The following is a 14,797-nucleotide window of genomic DNA, read 5'->3' on the forward strand; positions in this document are numbered from 1 at the left end:
TTTTTTTCTTGTTTTAAAATAACAATAAAAAAAATGTTTACTGAAAAAGCCAGTTTTCATGAAATGAAAACAAAAGCTTTTCGTAACCCTTTCATTAATGTCTATGACAATAAAGGTTGAAAAAATAAATGGCGAATGAATAAAAATTGAAAAACATCAACATTTTTGCATTTTTATCCATTTTTGACAGAAGCCCGCTTTGCAATTAACTAACTCTTTGTTCAAAAATGTTTCTACCCATTCAAATGTTATCCTTGTTTTACTTTATTGTTCCCTGTTATGTATTATATTTATATTTTATTTTCCTTTATGACATTGTTTTATCTGCTATACTATGCATCTATTAAACCCCAGGATCAGCATCTAAATAATCTGATCTAACTGCATCCAATCAGCGAGGCTACAGTTTATTCAGATGTGGTCACACTCCTGTCAAAATAGAATGTCTCACAGCTCCCTAATCTGCTCCTTTTCCCTTTAAAGTCACTGGAAAACCTCTCATGAGCTTCAATGGTGCAAGACGAAGCCCTCAGTGGGGGCAGATTTCTGTGCTACCAGTAGCTGAATAGCTGTCAATTTCACTTGTCGCCTGAGCTGGGAAAGGCAATGAACTGGAGCTACCTACAGTTCCTGCCTCTCAATAGGGCGCGGTGGTAAAATAGACACAGTGTGACCCTGATACTGGGGGGGGGGGGGAATTCCCTGCAAGTGACAAGACGCTGAAACTCTCCCCCTGTTCTTACAGGACTAGAACAGAGTGGGGGACGGTGATCTCAGCAAGGGGGGGGAACAGGATAATAATCAGAGGGAATAGGAGGGTGACTGAAGTGATTTAAAAGCAGCGGCTCATTTCTCAGACTTTCCCCATTGCAGTGACACGTTTTTTCTCCGCTGGGGGGTTATTTTCGCCAGATCAAAACGCGGTCCTAATTTTAAATGCACGGTTTTGTGTGCCTGGGCTCATCTAGAAATAATTCCTTAGGAAGAGGGGGGCAGGAAAAAAAATATGCGCCCAACGTGGGGCTCGAACCCACGACCCTGAGATTAAGAGTCTCATGCTCTACCGACTGAGCTAGCCGGGCGGTTGTTGCAAAATTTGAGATTTAGCAGGGGTTATTCAGAAAGGGGTGTGTCGTTTCTATAGCTGTTGATTTGCTGCAAATTGGAATTTGCCTCTTCTCCCAGCTGACCTCCTGGAAAACACGCCTGGCCACAAGACCCTCTCCAGGATTAACCCTACACTCTTAATCTAGTTCCTTCCATAGTTGCAGTTTGCTGAAGAAGGCATGAAGGTTGCATTCCCACTGGGATGCAGGACACATTTTAGGCGCTGTATAAAACATCCAGACTCAATCCAGGCAGAAAGACGGCAGGATCTACCAGTACCCAGACACGATAACTGGGGAAACACCGGGGGAAAAATCCTGAAAAGTGAACACGCGTGTGCATCTGAAAATTCACTGCCCAAATGCCTGGCTGTATAGGGAAGGATTTAGTCAAGAACAGGGTGAAGACGCATGGGGCTAACACAATGCAAACCCATGGAGTGATTCAGGGATAGTCCTGAATAACTTAGTCCAGAAGTACCTTGTTCCTCTATGCAACAGTGTTAAACTACACAAAACGGGCCTTAATCCGGAATAAAAATGTCCACACATGCTTAAGCAGGAATAGCTGCTCCTGAATGACACCGTATGTATGATCCCAGTGCAGGGAAAATAATGGGGAAAATACATGGATCCCAGTGCAGGGGAAATAATGGTGAAAATACATGGATCCTAGTGTAGGGGAAAGAAAATGGTGAAAACACATGGATCCCAGTGCAGGGGAAATAATGGTGAAACACATGGATCGCAGTGCAGGGGAGTGACCATGGGGAAAAAAAATCTACAGGTTATGTAGACAAAAAAACTCTAACTGATGAGAAGAGAACAGATGGGTCTTGGTGCAAGAAAAAGAATTGTTGAACTCAAATGGACTCACAGCAGGGGAAATAATGGTGAAAACACATGGATTCCAGTGCAGGGAAAATAATGGTGAAAATACACTGAACCTAGTGTAGGGGAAATAATGGTGAAAACACATGGATTCCAGTGCAGGGAAAATAATGGTGAAAATACATGGATCCTAGTGTAGGGGAAATAACGGTGAAAACACGTGGATCCCAGTACAGGGGGAGTGATCATGAAAAAAAAAATCGGTGTCTGGAAAGACTCAGGCAGCCACTGTGAAAATACATGGCAAGGTAAAGTGGAGGGAAAACAGGTTGAGTGCAGAATTTGGCCATAATAAAGGTAATCCAGCAAAACAGGTGGAGGGGTAACCCCCCCCCCCCCCTACACCCGTAAAACACACAGGCCGTGATTTCACAAACCGCGGGAACTATAAGAACATTTTCTCCCTGTGTGAATGAGCTTGTCAATAACCAGGAAGCCTTTTCCTCCAGCTTGTCTCCATGCCTTTTATTCCCGTTCCCGTTTAACACATAATCTAAAGGCAAAGAAAACGCTGGTCGATACCCAAGGTCAGTTTAGTTCTCTGTTATTGTTACCCACAGCATAGCACTCATTTCCTCCCAGAACAACAATCATAATCATTAATGTGACATAAATCCCATTGAAAGTCAATTGAGCAATTCTGGACAAAATCAAATATACCTAAATATTAGATCAAGCTGTATAACATTCTTTCATTATTTGTAGTCTGCTGTGCTTTAGGAGACTTAGGGACATGCTGATTAAAGATCTGACATGAACTCTCCTTATGCGAGAAAAATGAAGGTGGAGAAATATGACAATTCCCTAGCAGTGACGGTGCCCGAAGAGAGACTGCAAAACAAGACACGTTCTCAGAGCGGGGAAAAAGAAGCAAGGCTGTTTCTGCCCGGTTTCGAACCGGGGACCTTTCGCGTGTGAGGCGAACGTGATAACCACTACACTACAGAAACCAGCTGGCTGCGTTTTTCTTTACAGCGGCTACAGCCATTGGTGTGAGAGTTGCAGGCCTGTTCTTGCCAAGTGTTGCTGTTTTCCTGCTGCTAGATGAAATAACACACAGGCAGCTGTTTAAAAGGTGCCTCCCACAGAAGTTGCTTTATCTCCTCCTCTGTAACATTCCCTTTCATTCACACCCGTGCATGCAGCATGGCTTCTAAACAAAGACCAGCGTCCAGCCAGATGTGGGCACCACTTAGATCTGGAAGAATGCAGGGGGCAGAAAGTTTTAAAACACCCGTTGGTGGCAAAATTGAAGGGTATTAAGCGTGAAACAGCCGGGATACAGTCAGGAATCCCGGCACAAGTGTGACACAACTGGCAGAATCCAGTCAAAGTAATTCAGCCAGCAGGATGACTGGTACAAGCGCCTGGTATCTACCAAACCTGAACGCAGTCATTGTGAAGTTCACAATGTGAACACATCTGGCTTCTTCAGATTCCAGACAAGGTACCTGTATTGTCTCAGCAGCGGATTTGAAACACAACAGCTGTGCAAAATGCTAGAATCCCTCAGAATCCAGGCAATTCAATCCCACAAGTACCTGGCTTCAGCAGAACTGGGAGGACAAAGCCTTTTGTGAAAAACATCTGCGTTTCTAAAAAAAAAATCTAGCTCACTATTTTATACAGAGGGTGCTGGTGCTTTCAAACCCAGGCTGCTTGTACTTCTCTTCCTTGGTGCAGTCAGCACCTGAATTCAGAAGACCTGAATAACACAAGAAGGTTAAAAAAATACACCTGGATGGTTCAAAGTTCTTCCTCTGCACAGTTCCCACCCCACGGTTAGGGTCCTTCACTGAAACCCCTCCTTCCTCCATACACAAGCCACACTCACTCATGTAGTTTTGGTGAACCAGAAGAAACTTCAGCAAATCATAACAAAAATGTTTTGTTATAGAGGATAAAATATGTTAAATATGCGGGCATTATTCAATCTTACTTTTCTCTATTTTTTTCAGTGTGTTCACTTGTTGCCTTTGACAAGTTTGTGTCTAGTCAATTTCATTGTTTCTCCCTTATAGTCAGTTAGTTTAGTCAGATTCTCCCATCCTGAAACTACATTTATAAAACATACACCAGAAGGGGAGTTCAATAAACCCTCATTAAAAAAAAAGTTTAGGTTGTGCCATTTAATGGCTGTTCCCTCAAAAACTGGATTAAAAATTTAGTCAGTTTCAAATAAAATTAACTCCAGTCTCCCTTTAAGAACTTTAACTAACACAAATCTACTCTATAAATATTTATAAAAATGAAACAGTATAAAGGACACTGGGATGCAAATCAATATAAACCAAAGAGGTGTTTTTGTTTGTCTGAAATCCTTAATCAGTGTTAGGCCAAAGTCAGCTCTGGGGCAAATCTACTGAAGTTGTGGGAGCAATTTGTTTCAAGCACTTTAAAAAAAATAATAAAGCAAAATTTTTAACATAGTCTTATTTTAGATTCTGCTGTTTCAAATATAATTGGTTGCATGTATAATAAATGCACAGAAAAAAGAACAATCAACACACACCACCTTTTTTCCATTTTGCTGGATAGAAAAATCATATTTGCTAATTTTGTTGCTGAACCTTTTCTTGTGATTCAAATTATCCATCAGCTGTTTGTCCGTCTCCAGAGCAATCTCCCTTAATAATCAACCCAGTCAACCGAGACAAAGATGACAGGAAATTGCATCTGGACTGTTTTTCTGTTCTAGCTGAGACAGAAAAAGAAAGAAGAGGAGATCAGAATATTATCTTTTGATTGTAAGAAAGAGGGTGCCATTACTCCTGGAGCAGGAACTGGCATCTGGCGTCTCTCTCTCTCTCTCTCTCTTTGCTTTCTTTAAAAAAAAAAGACGGTTGAAACAGCCATTTTTACAGACATTTATTTCCAGGGAAGATATGGTTAAAACACCTTGCACTTTAAAAAAAAAAAAAAAAAAACTCGCTTCGCCCAACGTGGGGCTCGAACCCACGACCCTGAGATTAAGAGTCTCATGCTCTACCGACTGAGCTAGCCGGGCTGCTTATGCAACATTTTAATTCAAGCCTGTGGAATAGATCTACAGCTATGTTTCTTAAATTGCTATTTCTGTCTTGCTAGGTTTCTAGCCCTGTGTTGAACTAATCCCAGGGAAGCTTACTAAGATCCAACAGGCTCCTTTTCCAGAGTTAACCACCTTCTGGGAACCCCAGAATGCCAAGCCACAGGATGCAAAGTAAAAGAGGCAAAGAGCTGGGGGAATTACGAACAGAAGATAAGAGCAAAGGAAACAAGAAACTTCAGCAAAACATAAGAAACAAAAGGAAGTATTTCATCACCCACCACACAGTCAGCCTGTGGAACTCTTTGCCAGAGGATGTTGTGAAGGCCAAGACTATAATGGTTCAAAAAAGAACTAGATAAGTTAATGAAGGATAGGTCCATCAATGGCTATTAGCCAGGATGGACAGGGATGGTGTCCCTAGCCTCTGTTTGCCAAAAGCTGGGAATGGATCACTTGATGACTACTTGTGCTGTTCATTCCCTCTGAAGCACCTGACAGTGGCCACTGTCGGAAGACAGGATACTGGGCTAGATGGACCTTTGGTCTGACCCAGTATGGCCATTCTTATGTTCTTATGAACAGCCACACTGGGTCAGACCGATATTCCATCTAGCCCAGGGAAGGGTGAACTACGGCTGGGGAACCGCAGCCAATGGGAGCTTCGGGGGTGGTACTCGCAGGCGAGGGCAGTGCACGGCGGAGCCACCTGCCCCACCCCACCCCCAGGAGTCATTGCCTGACATGCTGGCCACTTCTGGGAGCGGTGCAGGGCCAGGGCAGGCACGGAGCCTGCCTTAGCCCCACTGCATGCCGCTGCCACCTGGAGCCGCTCGACATAAGCAGCGCTGGGGCAAAGCCTGCACCCCAAACCCCTGCCCTTAGCCCCCTCCTGCACCCCGCACCCTTTGCTCTGAGTCCCTTCCTGCACACCACACCCCCTCCCACACTCCCTCCCGCACCCCAGCCCCCTGCCCCAGACCTACATTCATGGCTCTGCATGCAATTTCCCCACCCAGATGTGGCCCTCAGGTCAAAAAGTTTGCCCACACCTGATCTAGCCCAATATCCTGGTCTTCTGACCAGGGGCAGAGGAGCCTGCCAAAAAGAGGAGAACCAGGGGCCCCCGCCCCCTCCATGGCACCACCCCTTCCGCCCAAGGCCCTGACCCCGGCCAAGCTGGAAGCCAGAGTGGGCTGGGAGCTGCAGACCCTCCACCCACTGGGATGGGGGCACCAAGAGCAGCTTTGGGCCGTGTCCCCGCCGTGCAGGCCCCACCATACAGGGCAGGTGGAGTGTTCGCGGCCCCCCACAGCTACCAGCGCGGCTCTTACCCCAACCTGGCTCCGGCTGGGGAACCGGGCCTCAGAGCTGCAGCCCGGCCATGGTAAGACCATGCAGCCGGGCAGCTGTGAGGAGCAAGCAATCCTCCACCTGCCCTGGGTGGGGGACCTGGAGGGCAAGGACATGGGTCAGGAGCTACTCTTGGCCCCCCCACCCCAGGCAGGTGGAGGGTCTGTAGCGTGATGCTGCTAGCCTGGCCAGGGGGGCGAGGCCTCAGGGGGCCATGGTGAAAAGTGGATAGGCCAGGCCGATCCATTTTCAAAAAGTGGGACGGCCATGCCCCTCCCCTTTCCCAGCACCCCTGCTTCCAACAGTGGCCAATGCCAAGTGCCCCAGAGGGAATGAACAGAACAGGTAATCAAGTGATCCATCCCGTCGCCCATTCCCAGCTTCTGGGAGTCAGAGGTTTAGCTCAAAACAGCAAAGGGCAGGGGCAAAGACTCAACATATAATACAGTTGCTTTTTAGTCATTATTTACCTATATTCCATGCATTTTCCTTTGCCTCGAAGGAAAAAGGGAAAGAAAATGACCCAGAGGTTGGGATATTTGCTTTGGAAAAGAGATTTTGTGCAGGATCCTCCCTCTCCCCCCGAGTGTGTCCAGGACACACTCTCCCTTACGGGAATTTAGATGGAAAGTGACAGCTGCTGGGTTTGGGATCTTCCAGACCCCAGCCAGGGTCACGCTGCGAACAGCTGCCAGCACAGTTTGCTGCTGATCGCTTTTGCTGCCCTGTCACAATTTGCTGTGTCTGCCTTTCCCCATCCTCTGGTCCAGGGGTACCATACTGTGACGGATGGGAGGCTTTCCCGTCATAATTTCCTCTCTCACCTTTCTCCATCTCCTCGTCTGGGGCAGCAAATTATAACGGCTAAGGGTCCACCTATTATAATGTGCTACCTCTGCCTTTCCCTATCACCTGGGACGGGGGTAGCAAATAGCCTATGTCTTAATCCAACCCTAACTATACTTGATCCCCTCCCAGGTTGGGGGTCTGGCAGGGAGAGGAGTGGGGGCAGCTATGCAGTAGCTGTCGTGTCCCTGCTCAGAGAGAGGAGGCTGCGCTCCATCTGTCTCTGTTTTTTGTCCTGGGTCATGAGCTGCTGCCTCCTCCATTGGGATCTGGGAGCTGACACTGAGCAGCTGCTGCTCCCCCAGCAGGGTCTGTGCGGGGGAAACCTCCATCAAAGGCCCCTCTGGGCCATGCCCAGCCCAGATGGAATGTTCACTGCGCCACAGCGAGAGATCGACTCTGCAATCTGGGGGTCGGGGCACCTGCCTGGGAGGCCCAGTCCTTTCCCAAGGACTCTGTAATGACTGCTGCGAAGTGTGACAGGTTCTTCAGGAGAGACTGAGGGACCCCCCCCCCCCCCCAATATCAGCATCTCTCATCGCCTAGCTTAGGAGGCTCCCTGCCTAGCATGCTGGCTTTTGACGATCCCATCCTTAAGTGCCTTAGTTTCCCCATGCATGGTACAGGGAGCCTAGCTGACTAATTCAGCCTTTCTGGATCCCAGGGTTGTTTCAGTGATTTTTCTAGACACCTAAATGTTAGGTATTGCAACATCACCATCCCTTCAGCCCTCCAGGGCTCAGTGGCAGCCAGGCACCAGACATTTGACAATTGCAGAACTGGTTGAAGCAGAGGGGGCTAGGGACCAGATGCCTGGAGAGCCCCATGCATCCGCCATTACCCCTCAGAATTGTCCAACGTTCACCGAACTCAGCAGCCTCCTCCCGAGGGCTGCCTGGAACACTCCCGGAAATGTTAGAACTGATCAGGTGCAGCCATCAAAAGCTAAGCTATTGTGTTGCATCCAAACGGACAAATGCCATTGCACTGAGTGCAGGGCCTCACTTTGCATGGCCAAAAATAAATCAGAAGAATACCTGGCTCTCAGATAGCACTTGTCATTGGTGGATTTCAAGGTGCTTTAAGGCAGCGGCTCTCAACCTTTCCAGACGACTGTACCCCTTTCAGGAGGCTGATTTGTCTTGCGTACCCCCAAGTTTCACCTCCCTTAAAAACGACTTGCTTACAAAATCAGACATAACAATACAAGCGTCACAGCCACACTGTTACTGAACAATTGCCTCCTTTCTCATCGTTACCATATCATTATAAAATGAATCGAAGCGAAAACCGCGTATAGTCAAAATTACATTGAGTTCAATGGCGGGTGGAACAGTATTAAAATTGTTATTTTTCTCCTTTTTTTGGTTTTGTTTTTGTTTTTGCCGACCGCGTAAAGCTGAAATCGCGCATGTTAAATGCGCGTAAGATGTGACAGACCTGTATTGTAAAACTGGGCAACTATCTAGATGAGTTGATGTACCCCCTGGAACACCTCTGTGTAATCCCAGGGATACGTGTACCCTTGGTTGAGAACCACCACTTTGAAGAACAGGTTATCATGACTCTTCTCTATCACTGCTCCACCGAGGTTCAAAAAAAAAAAAATGCCTCTCCGGCCTGACTGACTCTTCTTCCGCAGAAGGCGGGTGAATGGGACAGGACAACCAGATGGATTTCCCCCACAGACCTATAGAAGAGTCTGAAATCCCCCAGAGCTGGCTGCTTTGGCATCTGCGGTGCTCAGGGAAAGAGAAATAACACCTCCAAGAGGCTTCCATGAAAGCCCATTTTGATTCATGATTCACGACAAGAGACGCTGAGAGGTTGAGAAACTATGTTCTGCTTTATCATTTCCAAATGAGAAATACAAGCTAAACCCACCTCCCCAGCCAGGGCCCGGAGCCCACCCCAGCACACTGCATTTCTGCCCCAGGCCAGCACCGTGCTGCTCCCAGCTCCCGCGGGCACCAGGGAAAGAGAAACAAGTTAAAGCGGGTAGAAAAGCACAGCCAGTCCGCGAGAGACGCCGGGATCCAGTCACAAGAGCAAATGCTCGGAGAGCAGGAAACCCCACGAGCTCAGGTTCGAGGGATGCAGTGTGGGGCGCGTGGGGTTCTCTCATTCGCACCCAGGACTCTGCAATTTCAGGGTCCTCCTCTCCCTCTGGCCTCATTGATGGGGGTCAGCCTGGCTTCCGGGGAGCTCAGGCCTCGTGACTTCCCCGGCTTCCTTCTTGCATCTGCCCAGCCTCATCCTCTCAGCAACGAGGAGACGCTGCCCTCTCCCCGCCTCTCCTCTTGGGGCATCATTCATAGCCCTTTAGATTTCAGGGGTGTCTTCCCAGGGCAATCATAGGACATTTCCTGTCTCTCTCTAGCCCCGCTGCAGCAAGCTCACAGTTCTCAGTATTGGCTGTCTGGCTGTCAACAGCAAAATGTGCAGTTTTCCAGCTCTGTACCCCTCACCTCCCACTCCATCCCCCTCCCAACTGTATCTCGCATTGTTGCAGGGATCAGGCAGTAACTTCCTTCTCCATTTCAGTCTCTGCCTCTGGGAGGGTAAATCTAGCACTTACACTGTTTGTGCCAATACATATTGACAATTGGCATTGTTCAAACCACATGAAAATCTCACGATGGGGTAGAGGTAAAACTAAAATAGGAAAGGACTATTCTGGCAAATATTCATTTGCCTCATCACATCTCCAATACACCTGAGCTACATCCTATCAAACCAAATTAATATCAAAGTACGTGACCCAACACCTTCAGGAAAGAAAACCCCACGATACAGGGTGGGCTACGAAACACTTTTACATTCAGAAAGTGAAATCCCAGAGAATCTTCAGATTCACAATCAGGAGAACAAATTGATTCATTTTCTTCTGAGCTGGCTAACCCTGCTTCCCTCAGCGCCTCCTCGCTATTCGGTTGTGTTAGTTACAAAATTTTAGCAGCCTCACAACGAAACAGAAAAAAATAAATAAAACCAAAACCTTCCCCTCGACAAATGATCTGTACTTGGCTGTGAAAAGCCCAGAAGCCACTTTACTGATAGATGGAAACAGGGATTTAAGCTCAGAAACCTCAGATCTGAATCCTCCCCCAACCCCAGCCCAGGTCGGTGACACTTTCACCTCCAGGAGTCTAATTTAGGATCAAAGTGTGATTCCTATGCATGGAGAGCCAGGGACACTGTGGTAAGCGACGCTTTGGGAGGTGGAGGAGTAGAATGGGGACAGGATAAAATTCTCCAAGGCTTGGACAGAGGCTGCTGCATCAAGGATGGAGCGTGACAGTGACTGGGGAAGGAGGGAATCCCTCAGACTCACGCCATCGCTCTCAAACAGCACAGAACCTAAAACACTGCCTTTTACTACCCTTGCTCCAACTCTTCTAGAATCCATTTAATTCTCGTCTGTAAGAGAGAAAATGTACAAAAAGAAATGCTTGCCGGCATGGCCTGGATCGAGGTGAGAATAGCTGGGAGTGAGAGAATCTACGCCCAAAGGAGGAACTCCATGACTAACAGTCACTCTGCTAATGGTGAGGATCAGAATGAATTAGATGCTCAGGCTCAGTCTAGGGTAGGATGAGCGGGGGAGGGTCAGAGGAGACGAGCTGGCTGATCCCGACCACAGACGGACGCTCAGAGGCTGATGCTGCGGAGGCAGAGGTGGGATCACCAGGCCTCCCACAAAAGGCCCTGTGGGAATCAGTCCCACTCAGTGGTGCCGTCTGAATGCAGAGGGGGCAGGGAGATAGGGAGAGGGGATGAGTGATGAGGCAGCACTTCTCTGCCCCTGTGCTCTCCCTCGCCTCTTATCCCATGAGCCCCAAACACTCGATAGCCCCAGCACCCAGCTCCCCCTGCTTCCAAGCTCCCTCAGCCCCAGCCATTCAATTCCCAGTTTCCTCCCCACAACCCATCGGGCTGGTCCCTTAACGTTTGATCCCCCAGAGCCCAGCGCCCTGGGGGATGTGGGGAGGGGAGGAGTTACCAGCCCCCAGGGACACTCCCCCTGCAGGGAACAGCTCCAGGTAAGTGGGGGAGCCCAGCCCAGGGGCTGGGAAGATGGGGGGTGGGGACAGGTGTGTAGAGTGAAGGTGGGGCCTGGCCCAAGGGTCCTTCTCCTCGTCTGCATGGCAGGGGGATCCCGGCTGGGAGGGGAAGGGAGAGGGGGGAACTTCAGCCAGGCAGAGGGAGTGGCTGGAGGAGTTTCTCTCTTTCCCTTCCTCCACCTGTGGCCCATCAGCTCAGCAGCAGAGAGGAGGGGCTGATGGGGGCTTCTCCTCCTCTGCCTGGGGTTTGCTTAGACCAGGCAGAGCCAGAGGGTCTCTGACCAACTGATGCTCAGCTGCTGCTGGATCCTCACCGCAGAGATGGGCTGCTGGATTCTTGGGAGCCAAATGCCCCTGATGTGTGTGGGAACGAGGAAATGGGTTTGTCACCATGGCCAGCCCTAGTCAGGGCCCTGAAAGAATTTCTCCCACGTGCGGAGGAGTCTCTGATGTCTGACATGGTGTTGGCTCCACTTGGAGCATTTTCCTTGCTAACGACATCTCAGCAGTTTCTTCCCTGCGTGGATTTGCTGTTGCCAGATACTAAGGGAAGCTTGCCCCACATTCAAGGTTTTTCTCTCTCATGTGGGTTCTCCAGTATTAAGTAAGGCCTGAGCTGTTATTGAAGCTTTTCCCACAGTCCAAGCATTTATGGGGTTTCTCTATTTTGTGGATTGTCTGATGCGTAACAAGGGCTGATCTCTGAATGGAACTTTTCCCTCAACAGAGACACTTCTGGGGTCTCTCTCCCATGCTGGGGTCTCCTGATGAGTATTAAGGGTTGACTTCCTATTGAAACATGTCCCACTTACAGGTTCTCTCTCCCTCATGAATTCCCTGATGTTTAGTGAGGTTTGAGCTGTGACTGAAGCTTTTCCCACAGTCCAGGCATTTATAGGGTTTCTCTCCCGTGTGGATTCTCTGATGTGTAATAACGGCTGAACTGACGTTAAACCGTTTCCCACAGTGGAGGCATTTATAGGGTTTATCCCCCGTGTGGGTTCTCTGATGTGTAACAAGGTTTGAGCTCTGACTGAAGCTTTTCCCACAGTCCAGGCATTTATGAGGTTTCTCTCCCGTGTGGGTTCTTTGATGTGCAAGAAGAGCTGATCGCAGATTGAAACATTTCTCACAGTCCAGGCATTTATAGGGTCTCTCTCCCGTGTGGGTTCTCCCATGTTTAATAAGGGACGAGCTGTCGCTAAAACTTTTCCCACACACAAGGCAGTTATAGGGTCGCTCACCCGTGTGGGTTCTCCGATGTTTAGTGAGGCTGGAGCTCTGACTGAAACTTTTCCCACAGTCCAAGCATTTATAAGGTTTCTCTCCCGTGTGGATTCTCTGATGTCTAATAACGGCTGATCTCACATTGAAGCTTTTCCCACAGTCCAGGCACTTATAGGGTTTCTCTCCCGTGTGCGTTCTCTGATGTGCAATAAGGGCCGATCTCACATTGAAACTTTTCCCACACTCTAGGCATTTATAGGGTCTTTCTCCTGTGTGCAGTCTCTGATGGGTAATAAGGTGTGAGCTCTGACGGAAACTTTTCCCGCAGTCCAAGCATTTATAGGGCTTCTCTCCAGTGTGGTTTTTCCAATGCGTAATAAGGTTCGTTCTTACACTGAAGCTTTTCCCACAGTCGAGGCATTTGTAGGGTTTCTCATCCTTGGGATTTGTCTGCTGGGCGGTGGTTTCCTTGGGATCTGTGCATCCTCCCCCACCTTGAATTGATTCATCCACTTTCTTCCTTGGCTGGTTTCCCAGCTGCCTCTCTGACCCATCCCGATTTCCCCAGGCTTCTCCCTGTTCCAAGCATTGGGAAAAATTCCCTTCAGCTCCTCTCAAAAAGGCCCTCTCTGGTTCCACCTGCCAATTCACCTCCTTGTTCTCACTCAGGGTCTCATCACCTGTTGGGAGAGAGAGAGAAAATCCAGACAGGAGTCACTGTCTGTGCCGGGGAGAAAGGACAGAATGGGGAATAGCAAAGAGAGAAAACACAACACAGTAACTGCTGGGGAGACTGAGAAATTGAATTCTGCCTCCACATCCCACCCAAACACTCATAGAGGAGTAAAGTTGGGGAGGAAACTGCATACAGCTAAAGGATGGGTGGGAAGCCGTGAGTGATATCTGTCATGGTGAGGCACGACTTGTCAATTACAGCCCTGACCTGGGTGAGATAGGGCAGACCTGGAGGAGCTCGTTCACAGCACATCTTTGGGAGTCTCGACTTTTTCCTTCACTCACCACACAGTTTCTATGTCCGTTTCACCGACGCCTCACCTGTGTGGGTGACTCGCATGACCTCCTTTTTCTCAGAGGCCTGGAGATCCGGGACCCACGGCTCTTCCCCTCGTTGCAGCCGGGCGATCAGCTCAGGTTTGGGAATGGGAAATCCTGCTCGGGGCATGAAATCAAACAAGATCAGGGTGCGTGGAGTACTGGGAGAGTATCTGTCACAAGGAACATTAACTGAGTTTAACCTGGCCCCGCGCGCTGTGCTGGGAGCATGACTAATCTGAACAGATGGGAGCATGATCACTGAGCACCCTTGAGAGAAGCAGACATTGGGGGTGGGAGACCATCCCCTCACTAGGAGTTTCCAGGGTCTGTGCACTCTGGGGGATTCGCTGATGCAGACACAGCTCTGGGGTTAAACCCCTGCCTAGTTCTAAACCTCCAAAGCCCTCCCCATGGATGGAACTAGTCCTGGGAAAGGAGACCAACAGGGATTCTGCATGTGAGTTAGAGTTAATAGAGATAGGACAATACATGGCTTCTGCCCCCTGGAAAGCTGGAGGGATGGGGATGAATTAGCACGTCCGTTAGGTTTACGACTCCCTGACCGCTTTGGAGGGGATAGAGATGCAAGTCTCTCTCACACTGGAGCTGTGGACTATGGGACCCATTCCCCTCTAATCTAACTGACCAGGGAAGAACCTGACCAGATTCACACGCAGACCCCACGGCTTCTAATAGCTGAGAGGACAGGAATCCCTTACCCAATGAGGTCACCGTCTCATAGTTCTCCTGCATGACGTCCCTGTAGAGGGCTCTCTGAGCAGGATCCAGCAGAGCCCCCTGACCCTGGGTGAAATACACAGCCACCTCCTCGAAGGTCACCGGCATCTGAAACAACAAGAGTTCCCCACTCAGCACCTGCTGCCCCAGCCACTATCTCACTACTCACATAAGAGGAAGGCAAAAAAACAGAAGCTCTCGGAGGACCAGAGTAGCAGAATCCCACCCCCACCCCGCTCAGAGCAGCCAGGAGGCTTCAGGGGGTGGGGAGAAGGTGAGAGCGCCTTGTCCCCCCAGCAGCTGGAGGAAGGCAGAGTCTTCTTATTTACCACATGCCTACCAGCCACAGGCTGATACGGGAAGCAGAGCCCTGAGCAGGGGACAGGGACAGGAATCCCAACAGCTTCCTTTCTGTATTTGGGGGGAAAACAGACGATACAGTCTCATCATATACACTCTTTCCATTCCACCAGTATTTCATGAGGATG

The 14,797-nt window shown here is 49.1% G+C and overlaps 1 protein-coding gene and 3 non-coding genes across 4 annotated transcripts; all 4 read right to left on the reverse strand.

Moving 5' to 3' along the window:
• Positions 1–1,009: 1,009 nt before the first annotated feature.
• On the reverse strand, positions 1,010–1,082 carry TRNAK-CUU. Its single transcript has one exon. It is a non-coding gene; the product is annotated as a tRNA-Lys (tRNA).
• Positions 1,083–2,874: 1,792 nt separating this feature from the next.
• On the reverse strand, positions 2,875–2,947 carry TRNAV-CAC. The gene has a single exon. It is a non-coding gene; the product is annotated as a tRNA-Val (tRNA).
• Positions 2,948–4,931: 1,984 nt separating this feature from the next.
• TRNAK-CUU lies at positions 4,932–5,004 on the reverse strand. Its single transcript has one exon. It is a non-coding gene; the product is annotated as a tRNA-Lys (tRNA).
• Positions 5,005–10,620: 5,616 nt separating this feature from the next.
• On the reverse strand, positions 10,621–14,324 carry LOC112109926 (zinc finger protein 501-like). Its single transcript, XM_024204671.3, has 3 exons — positions 14,291–14,324; positions 13,572–13,685; positions 10,621–13,195 (listed from the first exon to the last, which is right to left on the reverse strand). Exons 1-3 carry the CDS (start codon positions 14,322–14,324, stop codon positions 12,078–12,080), a joined length of 1,266 nt encoding a protein of 421 aa, XP_024060439.2. The 3' UTR covers positions 10,621–12,077.
• Between the last annotated feature and the right edge of the window lie 473 nt (positions 14,325–14,797).

The sequence above is a fragment of the Terrapene carolina genome, unplaced genomic scaffold (assembly GCF_002925995.2).
Source record: "Terrapene carolina triunguis isolate 2854851 unplaced genomic scaffold, T_m_triunguis-2.0 Scaffold502, whole genome shotgun sequence".
Classification (NCBI taxonomy): domain Eukaryota; kingdom Metazoa; phylum Chordata; order Testudines; family Emydidae; genus Terrapene; species Terrapene triunguis.